This window comes from Dipodomys spectabilis, unplaced genomic scaffold (assembly GCF_019054845.1).
Source record: "Dipodomys spectabilis isolate Male_0828 unplaced genomic scaffold, ASM1905484v1 ptg000004l, whole genome shotgun sequence".
NCBI lineage: Eukaryota > Metazoa > Chordata > Mammalia > Rodentia > Heteromyidae > Dipodomys > Dipodomys spectabilis.
The window spans coordinates 1,068,350-1,087,974 of NW_024870681.1; the positions used below are offsets into that span (position 1 = coordinate 1,068,350).

General features: G+C 42.0%; 2 protein-coding genes across 2 annotated transcripts in view; both read right to left on the bottom strand.

Annotated features, from left to right (window-relative positions):
* Positions 1-4,606, bottom strand: part of Nsrp1 (nuclear speckle splicing regulatory protein 1) — a 42,293-nt gene extending 37,687 nt beyond the window's left edge. Inside the window, exons 1-2 of the mRNA XM_042693787.1 lie at positions 4,513-4,606; positions 3,236-3,329 (exon numbers count right to left, since the gene is read on the bottom strand). Coding sequence (XP_042549721.1) covers positions 3,236-3,329; positions 4,513-4,532 — 114 coding nt within the window. The 5' untranslated portion in view covers positions 4,533-4,606. The remainder of the gene's footprint in view (positions 1-3,235; positions 3,330-4,512) is intronic.
* An 8,095-nt stretch (positions 4,607-12,701) lies between these two features.
* The window catches only part of Efcab5 (EF-hand calcium binding domain 5), a 102,539-nt gene continuing 95,615 nt past the window's right edge, over positions 12,702-19,625 (bottom strand). Inside the window, exon 23 of the mRNA XM_042694418.1 lies at positions 12,702-13,246. Within this exon, the coding sequence (XP_042550352.1) occupies positions 13,071-13,246 (176 nt within the window). The 3' untranslated portion in view covers positions 12,702-13,070. The remainder of the gene's footprint in view (positions 13,247-19,625) is intronic.

The following is a 19,625-nucleotide window of genomic DNA, read 5'->3' on the forward strand; positions in this document are numbered from 1 at the left end:
TGCAGGGGGAGGGAAGATGGGGAAGTTGGATGTGATGGCGTATGCTTATCATCTATGGGAAACAAGGGTGGATCAAGATTCAGGCAGGCACTAAACTGCTACTCCAAAAATAACCAGCAAAACAAACAAACAAACAAAAAAAAAAAACAGGACCAGAGGAGTAACTTAATGGGAGAGCACCTGCCTAGCAAGCACCAGGTCCTAAATTCTAACTCTAGCACTGCCAAAAAAGTTATCAAATGATAATCAGGTGCCAGTGACTGATGCTCATAATCCTAGCTACTTGGGAGGCAAAGAACAGGAGAATTAAGATTACAGGCCAGCCCAGGCAGAAAAGTACATGAAATTCAATCCTTACAGAGGGAAACTGGAAATGGTAGGGGGTGCATCAGTGATCCCAGGAAACCTAAAATAGGTAGAGTATGGCTCAGGTACACACCTGAGCAAAATTACCAGTGGAAAAATAAGTTTGGAGGTGAAGCAAAGCACTTGTTATACACAAGTGAGAAGCCCTAAATTCAAACCCTGGTACCACTAAATGGCAGGTGGGAGTCTTTTGCCTCAGCCTCATTTCTTCTGTGCTTCACAATTCAAGAGTTATCTCTAAAGGTTCAAATGAGATTTTGCACCACTGAACTACTTTGAAATTTCATACAAAGTAGTTCACAACCACACCAATCCAGTTTAAAAAAAAATAAACTCTTTTGCAACCATGTTTTCCTCTCTAACCACCTTATTCCCTAAATTATGTAGTTCTTGCTGTTCTCTTACAGTTGAAGTTATCTTCACTCTTATCCTTTTCACTCATTTAAATCTAAACCAACCTGAAAAGCTGTTTAAATGCCTATTCCCACTTTTGTTTTCCTGTATTTAAGTGAATCCATTTATTCTCTATATCCCATTAACATTTCACAACTGTACTAAAATAAGGCAAGACAGAATAGGAGTATCAGTTTTGGAATCGGCATTGTAATTCTATTAAATGTACACTGCTGCTGCATCATTAAGTTTAAGTACTATTAAGCTGCTGACATGTGTACATAGTTCTCACAAAACTGTCGTAAAGGGACCACACAGAATAAAACAATTGGCTACAGTGACAAAAGTAATTGTGTCTGTGTGTGTATATGTGTGTGTGTGTGCATACGCACGCACCAATATATGGAGCTTGAACTCAAGGCCTCAAGCTCTTGCTTGTCTATGCTCAAAACTGGTGCTCTACTTCCAGCTTGGAGATATGTCTTGAGGATTTGTCTGCTCCAGCTAGCTTACATCTTAGACTTCTGAGTAGCTACTACAAGCATAAGCCACCAGTACTCTGCCAAAACTAAACAATTCTTAACTTAAAGTAGGTATTAAATATTTACTGCTGAAACAACATATCAAGGAAAAATTAAACACTCAACAGGAACTAGGAATATTTCTCAATATTCTATGTGAAAATAATATTTGAAATTTCTGTTCAAAAATTTTCAATATTCTATTTGAAAATATATGCCTATACAGTACTAGAGATTTAACTAACTAGTACCTTTGTTCATTTTTTTTTTTCTGGTCTGGTCGTGGGGCCTGAACTCTGGGCCTGGGAACTGTCCCTCAGCTCTTCAGCTCAAGGCTAGCATTCTACCACTTGAGCCACAGCACCACTTCTGGCTTTTTTCTTTTTGCTTATGTGGTGCTGAGGAATTGAACCCAGGGCCTCAAGCATGCAAGGCAAGCGCTCTACCACTGAGCCACCTTCCCAACCCCGTTTGTTAATTTCTTATAATCAAACTATACTAATTTCTTTTCTTTTTGCTGGTCGTGGGGCCTGAACTCTGGGCCTGGGTGCTGTCCCTTAACTCTTCAGCTTAAGGCTAGTGCTCTACCACTTAAGCCACAGGGCCACTTCCAACTTTTTCTGCTTATGTGATACTGAGGAATCAAACCCAAGGCCTCATCATGCAAGGCAAGCACCCTACCACTGAGCTACCTTCCCAGCCCCTACTAATTACTTCTATTCAATTTTTTTTTTTTCTTTTTTTGTGCCAGTCCTGATGCTTAAACTCAAGGCCTGGGTGCTATCCCAGACTGCAGGTTAAAGCCAGCCTCGGTAGGAAAGTCCACAGACTTTTTTTTCTATCCTTCAGCTCTTCGGCTCAAGGCTATCACTCTACCACTTGAGCCACAGAGCCACTTCTGATTTTCTAAGTGGTTTATTAGAGATAAGAGTCTCACCGACTTTTCCTGCTCGGGCTGGCTTTGAACCAAGATCCTCAGCTCAGCCTCCAGAGCTGCTAGAATTACAAGCGTGAGCCAGCAGTGCCAAGCTCAAGATTCTTATCTCCAATTAAAAATCAGAAAATTGAAGTAGTGCTGTAGCTCAAAGTGATAGAGGATTAGCCTCTATCACTTAGTGCTCAGGGACCAGCCAGGCCCAGGATTCAAAGGACAGGACCAGCTTAAAAAAGACAATCAAACCCTGTTACAGGGTCATACTAGCAGAAGTGGGGAAACTTTTTCCTGATAAGGCCATTAGGATGTTTATAAGATCATTTTCAGGCTGTAAAAAAATTATCAATACAGCCACAGGGAACAAAGGCAGCCAAAAAGAAGCATTATGTATATGTCTCATCATACCAAATGGTTTTGTATGCTTCATATAAACTGACAGGGTTGGAAACCTGTTCTAGAACATAGTTAATAAACTAGAAACTACTTTGCTAAGAAAATGGTAATACCTTAATAATTTAATCCTAGGGATCTTTACATTAACAAATTTGTTACATCAGTATTAGTTGTCTGAAAGCACTGTGTAAATAATGAAATGTAACTTAAAAAAAAACCCGTATAGGGGCTGGGAAGGTGGCTCAGTGGTAGAGCACTTGCCTTGCATGCATGAGGCCCTGGGTTCAATTCCTCAGCACCACATAAGCAAAAAGAAAAAAGCCAGAAGTGGTGCTGTGGCTCAAGTGGTAGAGCGCTAGCCTTGAGCTGAAGAGCTGAGGGACAACCAGGCCCAGAGTTCAGACCCCATGACTGGACCAAAACAAAAACAAAAACTAAAACAAAAAAACCGTATAAAACATTAAAGAACAGAGGAATTTTTCTATGAACATTCTTCTTGATGCAGAAAATTCTGTAAATTTTATTGGAAAAACACTGTATTAACAAAGGCAATAACACAAAAACACAAGGTCAATTCTAAAAGTTTTATATTTCCAACAATACAACAATAGAACACAGGTTCCCTTACCTCATCATCATCATCAGAATCATTCCCAAACACTGATGGTTTTTGCAAAACACGGTGTAACTGCTGTGTTTTCTTTGGCAAAATAAGCCCATACCTGCATATTTGTTTTTGAAATAGAAATCACACATTATCTTTAAATGTTAAAAAGGTAAGACATCCACTACTTCTTCCAGATAAAACTACCAAGTCAAAACAAGTCAAGTAACCTATGAATTCATAACAGACTTCCTGAATTTTCAGTCACCTCAAAATTAAAATAGTTTTATAGTTATTACTGATTTATTTTGTGGATATGGATCAAAACTCAAATACCATTTTTTACCAAGAACAGTCCACGAAGCGTTCAGAAATGTCTCAGATGGTAAAGTGACCGAAATGTTGTTTTGTTTTGTTTTTTTTAAACACCCATTGGTGCAAAGCTTAGTTCCTCTCCCTTAAAAAACTGAAGTGCAAATTATCCTCTTGGTTCAATCAGTCAAAACAACGGCTAGGCTCCCGCCCTGCGTACTTACATCTGATAAGAAGTTATGAGATAATGTAACCCACAACAAATTTTAAAAGATTAACTGAGAAATCCAAATAGCCGTGGAGAAAGTCCCTAGTGAAGAGTTTTTATTAAGTTCACTTTTTTTTTTGGTCTTAGAACAACTAAGAACCACCACATCAGATTCAGCTCGTTGAGGGTCTCACGTTTTGGCCTTTAAGACATCACAGGGAAGCCTCATCAAAAGTTAGGGAGCGGATCAAGAACGTAGAGGATTTGTCTCTTTTGACGACAGCGTACACACCCCCCAAAACGGCCTCTAAGCCTACCCCGTTCAGTGGCGTCTCATCACATTTCCTAAGAGGTGAAGGGAGGGAGGAGGACAGAAGTGAGGCCTGGAGCCTCTGCCTGGGAGAACGAGGAAGGCCTGTAAGGTAACAAACAGCCATGTCTCTCTTCTCAGGGCCCCTGAGAGCAGCCAACCGGGGAGAAACTCAAGCGCGGGGTAGGAAGCAAGACTGAGGGGCCTCAGACCGAGCTTTTGGAAAATAGAAAAGTCTCGCTCTCTGCCCCTCAGCCTAACTTCCTTTCTTTCCTCACAAGTTTCTCCCTCAAACTTCAGACTTCCATCCTGGAAGGCGTCTGGGGGAGGGGAGCCTAGGTGGTTCGGGATCCTCGCCTGGTCCCGCCTCTCTCCCTGACGACAGAGCCCCTTTCTAACTCCACAGTCAAAGACCACAGTGGCCGCGGCCTCTCATTCCCCAGCCTAACCCTAACTCCCCGCATCACTCACTGCCTGCCCGGAATCGCCATCTTGTTCCCGTCTCCGCTGAACGTGGCTGGCGCTTGACGTGATGTCGACGTCGATGTCGTCACGTAAAGTCTCGCGCGACTTTGAGCGGCGCGGAACCGGCTCAGCTGTGAGCGTTGACGTGGAGCTGATACCGTCACGCTCCCGGCAGCTGGGTCTTGTTTGGGTTTTGCTCCGGACCGGGCTGCCTAGCCGCGAGTGGGAAGAAAGGCGTGAGCGAAGGCTAGCCTGGTGGTTCGCGGAGTGTGTTCCGGGGATTTCCAGCGGCGGGGTCACGGAGATAGGGTTATAATGGAAAATTCTTTTTTTTTTTTTTTTGAGTCTGGTCATGGGGCCTGAACTCTGGCCTGGGCGCTGTCCCTCAGCTCTTCAGCTCAAGGCTAGCGCTCCACCACTTGAGCCATAGCGCCACTTCTGCCTTTTTCTGCTTATGTGGTGCTGAGGAATCATGCATGCATCATGCATGCAAGGCAAGCACTCTACCACTAAGCCACCTTCCCAGCCATTCTTTTTTTTTTTTTTTTTTTTTGGTCGTGGGGCCTGAACTCTGGGCCTGGGCGCTGTCCCTCAGCTCTTCAGCTTAAGGCTAGCGCTCTACCACTTGAGCTACACCGCCACTTCCGGCTTTTTTCTTTTTGCTTATGTGGTGCTGAGGAATCGAACCCAGGGCCTCATGCATGCAAGGCAAGCGCTCTACCACTGAGCCACCTTCCCAGCCCCTATAATGGAAAATTCTTAAGTACACCCTCGGAGAACTGTAAACTTGAGGGGGGGGGGGGGCGGGGGAGGCGTGCAGAGCCTTGCAATGTCCTTTCTTTTCCTTTCCTCTTCCCCCTTCTTCCCTCCCCCTCCACTCTTCCTTTTCTTCTCCCCTCTCCCCCTCTCCTCTACCCCTTCTCCCTCTCTCTTTCTGGTGTTGGTCCTGGGACTTGAATTTAGGGCCTGGGCGCTTGTCCCTACGGGTTCTTGTTTGTTTCCTGTTCGTTTACTCACAGATCCTGCTTTTTAATGATTAATTGGAGATAAGAGATTTAACTGCCCTGGCTGGCTTCAAACTGAATGAAATCCTCAGACCCCAGACTCCTGAGCAGCTAGGATTCAGGAGGGAATCACCAGCACCCGGCCTCCAATATGTTTTTTGTTTTATTTTTGTCGGTTGTGGGCCTGAACTCTGGGCCTGGGCGCTGTCCCTCAGCTCTTCAGCTCAAGGCTAGCGCTCTACCACTTGAGCTACAGCTTCACTTCCGGTTTTCTAGTAGTTTATTGAAGATTAGTGTCTCACGGAACAGCCAGACACAACCGGACACGGTGGCTCATGCCTGTGATCCTAGCTTTTCAGGAGGCAGAGATCTGAGGTTCGATCGCGGTTCAAAGCCAGCTCGGGCATAAGTACGTGAGACTCTTATCTCCAATTTTAAAAAAACCACTAGAAAACCGGAAGTGGCGCTGTGGCTCAAGTGGTAGAGTGCTCGCCCTGAGCTGAAGAACTGAGGGACAGCGCCCAGGCCCAGAGTTCAAGCCCCATGACCGACAAAAAAAAAAAAAAAAGTACATGGACTTAACTGCCCGGGCTGGCTTTGAACCATGATCCTCAGATCTCAGCCTCCTGAGTAGCTAGGATTACAGGCATGAGCCACCGGCGCCCCGCTCCAATATGGTTTTTAATTTAGCCTTATCAGTTTTGTTTTCCTTCTGAAACATTCAGTGTAACTGGCTGAGGGTGATTAAGCAGAAACAAAAATCAATGAGCTAATATAAGTAACTCATTAGGAGAAGATAAATTCCTAGAAATACTGGGTATAGTCATCAAGTTCAGATGTGATGTTCAGGCTATCCTCCTGTTTCAGCTAGTATGCAATACCCAACCTAGTTTATATTTTTACTGGAGTCATCTGCACACCTAGCCATCTGTGCACCCAACACTGACTACACATTTCAAGTTATTCTTTGGACCACCCTAAGGGATCGGTTCAATTACAAAACAGAGAATGTTAAAAATCTTCATAACCTCATTTCATTTCTACCAGTTTGTTTTATGTGTTTTTCTTTCTTGGCCTTGCTGAAGAGAATCTTACAGTTTCCTTCCTGGGCTGGCTTTGAATCACGAGCTGCCTGAGTAGTTGCATTCAGGCTTGAGTCACCAGTGCCCAGCCTTTTTTGCATGGTTATTTTGGATTAGTTTGGTTTTGGTTTTTTGTTTTGCCGGTCCTGGGGCTTGACCTCAGGGCCTGGCTGCTGTTGTTGAGCCTCTTTGTGCTCAAGGCTAGCACTCTACCACTTGAGCCACAGGCCACTTCCTGCATGGTTATTTCGGAGATGGAATCTCACACTTTTCTTTGGTCTGACTTCAAACCTCTATCCTTTGAATCAGCCTCCTTGAGTAGCTAGGATTGTAGGCATGAACCACTGCACCCATTTTATAGTTATTCCTGTATGTTTTTTCACTTTTTCTGGAGTGGAAAAGAAATTGGAGGGCTGGAAGCATGGCTCCAGCAGTGGAATGTCTTAACAAGTTGGAAGCTCTGATTTAAAACCTCCTCCCCGCCACCTCCACCCCCAATAACTGTTGATACCACACGCGTAGATTTCAAAGAGAGAATTATGGTAAATACAGTTGAGGGTGTGTACTCTGTCTTTGGTTTCATTCCTAAACTTTCTTATCTGGACCTCAGTATGTACTAGTTTGTTTTGATTTTTTGTTGGTCCTGAGGCTTGAACTCTGGGCCTAGGCACTGTCCCTGAGCTCCAGCTGAAGGCTAGTGCTCTACCATTTGAGCCACAGTGCCAATTCAGGTTTTCTGATGGTTAATTGGAGATAAGAAACTCATGGACTTTCCTGCCCAGGGTGGCTTTGAACCGTGATCCTCAGATCTCAACTTCTTGAGTAGCTAGGATTATAGGCATGAGCCACCAGCATCCAGTTTAGTATGTCCTAGTTTTTGTAACTTTTTATGTTGGTTGGTTGGAGGTACTGAAAATTCAACCCTGAGTCTTATGCTTGCTGAGCAAGTACTCAAGCACACCTCCAGCCCTTTTTGCTTTTTAGGTATTTTTCAGATAGGATCTTGAGCTTTTGCCTGGGCTGGCTGCAAACAGTGATGCTCCTACCTACCCCTCTCTGGTAGTTGTAATTTCAAGCATTCCCCCACCACATACAGCCTAAGATTCTTTGTTGCAACAGCTTCACATATCCAGTACTCAAAGACCACATAGAGGCCCCCTTTTGGAGACTTCCCTGGAGCCTTACCAGTCCTGGTAACAGTGGGATTGGGAAATGCTGTGGTCTCACTAAACGTGTACAATAGGATGACTCAACTATAGCTTATGTTACTTTGCTTAAAATAATAAGTTATAAAAATAATGCCCCTGCTCAGGGCTGTCTACCTTGCTTAATTAAAAAGAGTGAATGGGGGACTGGGAAGGTGGCTTAGTGGTAGAGTGCTTGCCTTGCATGCATGAGGCCCTGGGTTCAATTCCTCAGTACCACATAAGCAGAAAAAGTGGGAAGTGGAGCTGTGGCTCAAGCGGTAGAGCGCGAGTCTTGAGCTGAAGAGCTGAGGGACAGTGCCTAGTCCCAGAGTTCAGGCCCCATGACTGACAAAAAAGAAACAGTGAATGGGGAAGTCTGGCATTGGTGGCTCATTCCTAGCCACTCAGGAGATTGAGAGCAAAAAGATCTCAGTTTGAGGCCAGTCTTGCCAGAAAAGTTTGTGAGACTCTATCTCAAACTAAGCAGCAAGCCACTTGAGGCTTGGCTCAAGTGGCATCACACCAGCTTAGCAAGTGTGAGGCCATGAGTTCAAACCCTAGTATCACCAGGATTTCTTTTTTTTTTTTGGGTCCCGTCGTGGGGCCTGAACTCTGGGCCTGAGCGCTGTCCCTCAGCTCTTCAGCTCAAGGCTAGCACGCTACCACTTGAGCCACAGTGCCACTTCCGGCTTTTTCCTTATGTGGTGCTGAGGAATTGAACCCAGGGCCTCTGGCATGCAAGGCAAGCACTCTACCACTGAGCCACCTTCTCAGCCTCACCAGGATTTCTTTGTGTGTATTTGTATCAGTTGTGGGACTTGAACTCTGGGCTTGGGCACCATCCCTTAGCTCTTCAGATTTCATCAGGATTTTTTTCTAAAGGTGCATGCAGAATTGTTAACACAGAATTACCTTAGGGACAGCTCAATATCCTGGATAATGATTTTTTTCATTTGAATTCTGTACTCTTAAATTGCCTTTTAAAAATTATATGTTGCAGCTGGCTGCTGGTGGCTCACACCTATAATCCTAGCAATTTAGGAGGCTGAGATCTGAGGATCACGGTTCAAAGCCAGCCCGGGCATGAAAGTCTGTGAGACTGGGGCTGGGAAGGTGGCTCAGTGGTAGAGCTCTTGCATTGCATGCCTGAGGCCCTGGGTTCGATTCCTCAGCACCACATAAGCAAAAAGAAAAAAGCTGGAAGTGGCGCTGTGGCTCAAGTGGTAGAGCGCTAGCCTTGAGCTGAAGAGCTGAGGGACAGCGTCCAGGCCCAGAGTTCAGGCCCCACAACCGGACCCAAAAAAAAAAAAAAGAAAGTCTGTGAGACTCTGATCTCCATTTAACCACCAGAAAACCGGAAGTGGCACTGTGGCTCAAGTGGTAGAGCACTAGTCTTGAGCTGAAATACTCAGGGACAGTGCCCAGACCCATAGTTCAAGCCCCACGACCAACCAAAAAACAAAAACAAAAATATGTTGCATGGGGCTGGGAAGGTGCCTCAGTGGTAGAATGCTTGCCTTGCATGCATGAGGCCCTGGGTTCTATTCCTCAGCACCATATGAACAGAAAAAAACAGAAGTGGCACTGTGGCTCAAGTGGTAGAGCACTAACCTTGAGCTGAAGAGCTCAGGGACAGTACCTAGGCCCAGAGTTCAAGCCCCACTACCGACTAAAAAATTATATGTTGCAGCTCATTGTGGGAATATGAACAATCAAGGAGTAAAGAAGTCCCTGTGTGCTTTCAATCAAGTTATTCAATGAAACAATATGTTCATCTTTGAATTCCTGGCTCTTGTTTCTCCTGTCTTGCTTCTTTTCTACCTCATGTTAGCCTTGATTTGGCAAGCAGTCAAGTTTAATTCAGAGAGCTACAAGCTGGAGAGTCAGAGTTTAGTGGAACAAAATGTGACTGTCGAGGGGTGCCTTATCAGTTGGAAACTGTAAGCAGTCTAAGCTTAGACAATAGATGGAGAAGAGCTAAAATATGACTAACCACGAGATCAAATGCCTACCATGTGTGATTACTCCTGCTTAAGGCAACTACCGTGTCAATTGAGAGGTCTTATGATAACGATTATGTAGGGGAGAGTAAGAACCCAGAGTTGTAGTTCATTTTCAACAACTGCATTTGTTCACCCTTTGTCCCTCCATTTATGTGTCTCCCTCCTCCCTTTAACCTCCCAAAGACAGATAAATGAATAAGACAAAAAGAAAACAACAAAGAAAAAAACCCTCTTGTTTCCATTTCAGAGGTGGGATTTTAAGGGAGTTGGATTTCATAAACCTCATGTATGAAAAGGAAATTCTCTGAATTAGCGGGTTAGGGGAAGTTTGGGAAAACTGATTGATGGATCATATTTAAAGGGAATAAGAAGCCAGGCATAGAAGACCACATACTACATGAATCCATTTATGTGAAATGTCCACATAGGAATACCCATACAGCAAACAGAATATTCATGGCTTCCTAGAGCAGGAGGTAGGGGAAATTGAGATATCACTGCTGATGGATGTAAAGTTCTTATGGGATTGGTGAAAACATTCTAAAATGGACTACTGCAATGTTTGTTCAGCTCTGTGAACACAAATACCATTGAATGACACATGTCAGATGGGTCAGTTGTAAGGCATATAAAATATTTCAATAAAGCTGTTAAAAGAGCCAGTAGAAATTGCTTCTTTATTTTTATTTTTTCTTATGGTACTGGAGATCAAATGCAGGGCCTTGCACATGACAAGTACCTTAAATAAGCTATAGCCCCAGATCCTGGGGTATTTTTGAGATTCCATTGTCATTCTTTTGAAATATCATGTTGTCCCTGACACATGGAGAGGCATAATTATAAAAGAAAGTAATTTGGATAGTCTATATTCCTACCCTAACATGCTTTGGGAAAAGATCCAGTAAAAATCCAATTCTCTAAGCTTCTAAAACATATACGTTAGTCAACAAATCTGTTAAATGGATTTAGAGGTTTGTAAAATAATTTAGATACTATCTCTATTGCACTTATTATTTTTAGTCAGTTATGGGGCTTGAACTCTGGGCATGGGCACTGTCCTGAGCTCTTCACTTTAAGGCACAAGCTTAAGCAACCCACAGCGCTACTAAGAATCTCACAGGCTTTCCTGCCCAGGCTGCTTTAAATCTTGATCCTCAAATCTCAGCCTCCTACGTGGCTAGGATTACAGGTGTGAGTCACCACTGCCCAGCTTCTCTATTGCATTTTTCATCAAGAATAAATAACATCCCTTCACTGGAAAAGTAAACTCTGGGTATTTGTTAAGGGACAGCATTTTATTTGAATGATGGTTAAATCAATTCAACCTTTGGGGTTGGCCATTTCACTTGAAAGTAGTTGGAGCGGTAGTGGTTCTTAGACTCAGAGAGATGTCTGGGCTAGTGGAAAGGTTAATAAGGCAGAAATTAGAACAAGCTAGATGCACCCTGCTTCTTACTAGTTGTTGTAGCTGGGCAGTTTGCTCACTCCTTGGACCTGTTCCCCCATATATAGATAAATGGAGATCGCTTCAGGACTACCTGTCTGACAGATTAATGAGAGGATCAAGTGAGCTAGTATGTAAAATACTTCAAACAAGTTAAACTGCTATGAAAACGTATTCTATCATTAAGCTATAGGTCATTTTGTTAACTTCATTCCCACGATTAACTGTTAAAAACAGTTAATCTGTTTAAACAGTTAAGCTGAGCATTGGGGGTTCACACCTGTAATTCTAGCTGCTCAAGAGGCTTAAGGTTCAAAGCTAGCCCTAGCAGACTAATTTGTGATTCACTTACCTCCAATTAACTTGTAAAAAGCCTGAGCTGTGGAGGCATGGCTCAAGTGATAGAGCATGAGCTTTGAGCAAAAAAGCCAAGCGGAGATGTGAGGCCCTGAGCTCAAGCCCTGGTACCAGCAACAAAACAAAACTTAGCATTCTACAAAATTCTTCCTTACTGCTTAAAATGCCATTTTTATTCATAGTGAACTCTTTATAAGCTTGTTCTGAAGCCATCAGGATATATGGTTATCAGTTTAATATCTTCAAAAACATTGTTTTCTAGATATGCTGCAAATGCCCGAAAATGCCCTTCTCCAAATATGAAATGGGCTGATAAGTAGAATTGGGCCTCAGATCCTTGGAGATATGAGGCCTGGTAATAACACCACCACCTTATCAGAAAAGGTTAAAAGAGACTGCCAATCTCCAATTATAAGATGTCTGCAACACATCACATTTTGTCAACCTAATAAAAAAATTAATTTCCCAAATTTTTATTAAAAAATGGACTCAGATATTGTGAAGATGAAATCTCACAACAGAGTAGTAGTAAGTTTGTCACAATAACAAGCTTTAAGCAATCATTTCTTTTGTACTTTTCAAATTTGAGGGGTTTTTTGGTCATGTAAAAAAATGCTGTTTTCTTTTTTCTGTGAATCACAAACTTTTTTTTGGTTGGTCATGGGGCTTGAACTCAGCCTGGGTGCTGTCCCTCAGCTCTTCAGCTCAAGCTGAGTGCTCTACCACTTGAGCCACAATGCCACTACAAACATCTTTCCAGAAGAATTAGTTTTCATTTGAAGGACTTTATTTTGGGGGGGGGGGGGTGTACGGTCATGGGGCCTGAACTCTGGGCCTGGGCACTGTCCCTCAGCTCTTCAGCTCAAGGCTAGCACTCTACCACATGAGCTACAGCGCCACTTCCGGCTTTTTTCTTTTTGCTTATATGGTGCTGAGGAATCGAACCCAGGGCCTCAGAGCCACCTTCCTAGCCCCTCATTTGAAGGACTTTTAAGGAAAGGGAAAGAGAATGGAGGGATGGGAGCAAGGGGGAAAATGGTGTTGGTATTCAGTTAAGTCTGAAAAATTAGAAAAACAATTCTGTTTCTTAAAATCTTTATTATTTGGTACTCTTTTAATGTAAAATTGCAATTTTCCCACCACTAAATACTCCCATCTTCCTTTACTTTGGACCTTCAAAAAAGAAAAAAGATAAAACCGCTCTATCCACCAAATCACCTCATGGCAGATACAAAGCTTAAACTAAAAAAGAACTTTCAAAATATATTCTAGAACATACTTAAATATGTTACTGGTTATGGTGACCTTCAGTGGTTACTTTACATAAAATTTCTCCTTAGGTAGCACTTGTGCTTTTAGAAAGTGCTGACATAAATGTCTATGAGAAGATGTCTGTGCAGCCTTCCTTTCTGTTGAAAATATTTTATAATTAACCAACAACACTGAACATGATCAAAGCATCCTAAATGCTGTACCAAGTCCATTAACTAGTCACTGCCATTTCTGACTATGTTTGATTTTTCACTCCTGCAGGGCAAGGGAGGTGTAAATCCATCATTTGCTTTTTTCTTTAGGTCTATGAGAGCCAAACAGATGTGAATCCAGTGGTATAAAAGCTCAATGACAATATTACCTAATTCCCATATTTGGATACGAGAATAACCTGCAGAAAGAAACAAACAAACAGAAATTAGTGTGGATAATTTGGTGCTTTCATTATTAAAGTAGTAAGTTCTAGCCCAGTGCTTGAGGCTCACACTTGTGATTCTAGCTACTCAGAAGGCTGATATCTGAGAATTGTGGTTCAAAGCCAGCCTGACCAGGAAAGTCTATGAGATTCTTTATCTCCAACTAACCACCAAAAAGCCAAAAATGGAGCTGTGGCTCAAGTAGTACAGCACTCGCCTTGAGAAAGGAAAAAAAACTCAGAGACAGCACCCAATCCCTGAGATAAAGCCCCCAGGACCACACATTCACACAAAATATAAGCTCTAATATTACAGTTTAACTTCATTAGATATATTTTGGATGAAAACCACAGCAGAATTTCATCTAAATATGTAATTATAAGAAAGTAGGTAGATACATCTTGAATGTTCATATTAATGGAATACTACATAGCAGTTAGTGACTTATCAAGAAAATTATAGATAAATCTCATATATTGGACCCAAAAAGTATGGTATAGATTGTTATGTACATCTGGATACAATTTTCAAAAGTTTTAAAACCTGGAAAATAGTATTATACTGTTATGAATTCTAAAAACACAGAAAATGAATTAATCATGCATGAAACTAATGCCAAATTGATAATACTATTATGTTGTTGTGGGAATATATAATGGGAACAGGAAGACATAAAAAAAATTTTTTTGGGGGGGTGCCAATCCTGGGCTTGAACACAGGCCCTAAGCACTATCCCTGAGTGTTTGTACTCAAGGCTAACATTCTACCACTTGAGACTCAGCTCTCCATTTCTGCATATTGGTAGTTAATTGGAGACAAAGGTCTTACAGACTTTCCTGCCTGGGCTAGCTTTGAATCATGATCTTCAGATATCGGCCTCCTGAATAGCTTACTAGGATTAAGGTGTCAGCTACCAGTTTTTTGTTGTTGTTGTTGTTGTTTGTATGTGTATGTTGTATTTTGTCAGTCACGGGGCTTGAACTTAGTGGCTGAGCTTCTTTGCTCAAGGCTAGTACTCTACCATTTGAACCTCAGCTCCACTTCTGGCTTTTTGGTGGTTAACTGGAGATAAGAGTCTTATGGTTTCTTGCCTAGGCTGGCTTGGAACCTGGGTTCTCAGATCTCTGTCTCCTGAGTAGCTAGGAATAAAGGGTTGAGCCACCAGTGCCTGACTTATAAATGTTCTTATTATGCTTTTTAAATACATATTTCACCACTATTTATTAAAAACCATAATACACATTCAACATCCTGATCTATTTTCTCTACTCAGTTTCGCAGAAACTATCACTTGCTGGAATGTAATAAGGGTTTGTCTCTAAAACATCTCTGGGAGGACACCCACCATGTGATCTCTCCTTTTCCAGGTAGTTGGTACATTTTCCTTCCAGTCTGGGCACCAACATACTAATAGAGAGTTCAATTTGGACTTGAGCAATCTGATGAATCTCAAGTGTGCCAGAATCTGTTTTCCAACTAGGGTGACTTTTGTAGAAATAGAGTTTCTAGATTAACAGATCTAGGGGCCCCAGTTGTAGAGACTATAATAACTCTATTTCTTTAAAAATGTCTGAGACTAGTCAGGCATAGTGTGTAAGTTTAGTTTCTAGATTAACAGATCTAGGGGCCCCAGTTGTAGAGACTATAATAACTCTATTTCTTTAAAAATGTCTGAGACTAGTCAGGCATAGTATGTAAGTTTTAACTATAAAGTCTATCCAATAGCTTATTAACAACCACAATTATCTACTAGACTTTAAAAACAATGTGTTTTCTTTCTCTGTCTTCTATCAACACAAAGAACAAGGTTCTTTTGCTTGAGTTAGATTTAGTCTGCCAGAACTATTTCTATGACAAAAGCTACAATATGTCATAGGAAGGCACATAAAACATGGGAAATATTCATAAGTCTCCATTTTTATTTGAAGCCAACTTAAAACATATGGATATAATTAATTTTCCAAGATTCTCTCTAACACAAAGTCATTGTTTTTCTCCATTCAATGGTAAGTGTTCAACTAATGTTGAACTAAAATAACATTAAAGCGTAATTTAATTTGTTTTTTCAAATAATAAACATTTTTCCAGACTATAGCTCAATAACATTAGTGATGATAATGAATGAAAAACAAAAACAGATGCCAGTCATAAGAATACATTAAAAATACATCATTTATCTCATTTTATGGGCAATACTAGAGCAATCAAAATACATACTTAAAAGATTAAGGGTACCTTTGTCATAATCCCTCTTTTTACTAATTAGCTTTCTGGAAACTTTACAAGGTAATGTTACAGATTTCCAAAGATCATTTTGATTATCTTAGTGTTCCAGGGTTACGAATCTAAATCACATAAAATATAGGTTCACCCTAGGAAAAGCCAGTCCCAATTTTTAAAGATAAAACAGTGCTGTGGCTTCCCCAGCTTTATTCTGCCTTTCCAGAGCCTATTAGGAACTCTGTTCCAATAATAGCATTGCCACGTTCGTTCTTCTTAGCTGAGCTTCAGCCAGCAGAGTTCTATCTGTAGCCATTATTAATCTGCAGCCATTACTAAGCTAGTCACCATCTCCATGGTGACTCAAGGACCTGAAGATGAGGAGTGAGGTTGCTTTCTTTCATAAGCTCTTGTTGCTTATTTCCTGCCTTATTGTTGCCAGGGAAAAGAGCTCCAACAGTCTGGGAAGTGGTTCCTGTTCCCCTGTCCTTTACAGAGATGTTTGTGTCAATAAACACTCTAATGACTGATTTCTCCAAAGTAGCCTCCTGAGCTTTTGGGTTACACTTTAATGGTTGACTGTTACTGCCATCTTGTGGTGGACTGATGCCAGATATTTGCAGAGTAACACCAAAAAGTCTATTCGCACCGACTTAGCAATTATTTCAAATACATATTCTACTTTTATTTCTTTAATAATCACAAGAAATTATGCCTTTTTGGCTTTGGCCTATTAAAGCCTATATTAAATTATTCAAATACATCTAAGCTATAAAAATTTCTGGGTCAACCTTTGAATCTGCTCAGGAATCTATTTAAAAAAAAAACCAGCCCTTTATTAATGGTATTTTGTGGGTTCTAGTTTAATCACACTTTTAATTAAACAGGGAATTTATTGTGCTGGAACATGAGACTATAAAAAGGATGTTTTAAAATTAAAACTCCACTGTGGATCTCTGCTTTAACACTGAATTAATTAAACCAAATCCTTAGGGTATTGTAGACAATTAGTAAAGATGGGCAAAGCAAAAAGAATGAGGTACTTAAGATTCAAGTTCAAAGCTAATGTGCAACTGCTCTTTCCAATTGCCTACTAACCAGAGATCATCAGCACTTCCTAAATACTCCTCTCCTTCATTAGCTCTTTCAATTTTAGTTCTTGTTTCTCTTGTGTCAAATTTCCTAAATCACTCCAAGATTAAATCACCTAATGTTACTGCCATGTACAAGGAGCTAACAATCTGTTCAATAAGAGTATACAACCCACAAGGGTGGGGAGATCAGAAAAAGAAAAGAGGAGCACCATTATTTTGCTCCTACTACTGTCTCCCCAGGGCTCCAACAACCTCTATCCCCTCCTCACTTTAACTGGTGACCCTGCTTCCAACATCACTGTAACAAACAGAAGCATTAAAAGACAACTGCCAGGCAGGTTTTGGTGGCTCACATCTATAATCCTAGTTACTCAGGAGGCTGAGATCTAAGAAGTGTAGTTCAGAGCCAGCCTGGGCAGAAAACTCTGTGAGACTCCTACTTTCAATTAGCCAGCAAAAAGCTAGAAGTGGAGGTGTGGCTCAAGTGGTAGAGCACCAGCCTTGAGCAGAAAAAAGCAAGAAATGAAGGTCCTAAATTCAAGCCCTGGTGCCAGCATAAAAGAAGAAAAAAAGGAGGAGGAGGAGGAAGAGGATGAGGATGAGGAGCAAGAAGAGGAGGAGAGCCGGGCGTCGGCTCACGCCTGTAATCCTAGCTACTCAGGAGGCTGAGATCTGAGGATCGCGGTTCAAAGCCAGCCTGGGCAGGAGAGACCGTGAGACTCCTATCTCCAATAAACCACCAGAAAACCGGAAGTGGCGCTGTAGCTCAAGTGGTAGAGTGCTCGCCTTGAGCTGAAGAGCTGAGGGACAGCGCCCAGGCCCAGAGTTCAAGCCCCACGACCGACAAAAAAAAAAAAAAAGAAAAAACAAGAAGAGGAGGAGGAGAAGAAGGAAAAGAAGGAGAAGGAGGAGGAAAAGGAGGAGAAGGGGGAGGAGGAGGAGAAGAGGAATGACGATGACGCTAGTCTCAGAAGCACATCTACTTATGCATCTGAACCCACTTAATCTAGCATATCATCTTAAGCCAGTTCCTCCATTGGTGAGCTAGATCCAGGGTAGTCATAAATTTATTGTCCAAAACTTGCATACAAGAGAGTAAAAGAGAACACTGAGGTCACCAGAACTAGCAGAAGCTGGAACTGCTCCAAGGCAAACAGGTGATATTCAACAAGATCCCATCTAATCAGCTTGAAAGCATGGCTTCAGGGATTCATTATCTCCAACATGTCATCAGGCTTTCTATAGGAGTATCCCCCATCAGAATCAAATGTGCTATTCCCTCTCCTATCTTAAATACAACATTTTTGTCTTTCTTTTCTTTTCTTGGCAGGACTTGGGTTAGTCTCAAACTCTCCTGCTTCCCCAAGCCTGCTCTGTGTGTGTGTGTGTGTGTGTGTGTGTGTGTGTGTGTAGTGGAGCTTAAACTCAGGGCCTGGGCATTGTCCCTTAAGCGTTTTTGGTCAAGGTTAGTATTCTACTACTTGAGCCACAGTTCCATTCCTGGCTTTTTCCTGGTTAAGTGGATGTAAGAGCCTCACAGACTTTTCCTGCCAGGGCTGGCATCAAATCCCAATCCTCAGATGAGCCACATGAGCCACACCACTCAACATTACCTTCCTTTTGTGTCAAAGCATTCAAAGAATTGTCTCTACTTGATTTCTTCTCCCTCCTTTGGGATATCATCAGTTTGACATCTCCAGCCTAGAGCTTGCTCCAAAATTCCAGAGTTACTCATCTTGTTACCTATTCACTTCCCCAGTTGGAGATCTAATAGATCTCTCAAACTTGACTTGTCAGAATCAGAAGGCCTCATTCCTACCCTATCCCTCTCCTTAGCCTGCCTCGCCTACATTGTTCTCCAGCTCAGTCCATGACAACTCCATTTTTCCCAGCCATGAGTCAACCTTGGCTCCTCTGTTTTCTCCTGCATGCCATACCCACGCTGTCAAGATATATTCTGTTTTATGTTTTCAAATATACTATGTATACCATGACCACCCCCTTCCACATTCATGGGTGAATATGGAATCTGAATCCCTGTAACAGCTCCTCTGATTGGATTCATCACAGCGGCAGAGTGCTCCTTAAAGCATCTCAGGTCATGACATTCTTTTGCTACCGCTTCCTCTTTTTTTTTTAAAGATTCTTTATTAGCTTATATTAATTGTACAAGAAGGGGCTTCACTGTGACGCTTCCATACATGCATACAGTGGACTCTATCAGCCTCACCTCCCTCCATCACTCTCCCTTATCCAGTCTCCCTTCTTCTGAAAACAATTCCAGCATCTTTTTCATACATGTATATAAAACACTGTGACCACATTTATCCCTGTTCACACTCTCAATTAGTGCCCTCCAACAGTATTTTTCCTTTTTTAAAATAATTTTTTATTGATTACATAAATTTCACAAATTTCCTTTTCTTTTTATTGTATATCAATTCTGAAAACCTTTCTTAAAGCTCTCCTTTAGAATAGAAGGTAGGATTCCACAATAGTCTTTGAGGCCCTCCTCAACTCAAGTAATATCTCAAAGAGGGTGACAGAAAGTCTTTGGACTATAGTAAACCAGACACAGTGGGAGAATACTACTCTAAAACCAGGAATGCGGGCATGTATACTGAATACTGAGATCCCCTGGGCTTCCCTCATTGGGCCTCTGAAACATTGGAAAATAGGTTGGCTCCTCTCCAGGCCAGGGTACTGGAAGAATCTCTTTAGACGAAGCTGACAGGCCATGATGGAAAACCCAGAGGTTTAGATGTTGGAAGTCCATTTTCCTGCTCTTCCCCTGCCCCTCTTTCTGGAGGTGGTTCAGGGGATTGAAAGGCCTTCAGGGACATGAGCTTGCCCAAGCATTTTTGTTCTTAGTTTGCTTTTTAGATAGGATCTTGTGCTTTTGACTGGGCCAACCTCAGACTATATCATCCTTCCTCTGTCTCTTGAGTCACTTTTTTTCCTCTGGTAATACTGAGGTTTGATCTCAGGACCTCTTGCTTGCTGGGCAATGCTCTACCACTTGAACCATGGTCAAAGTCTC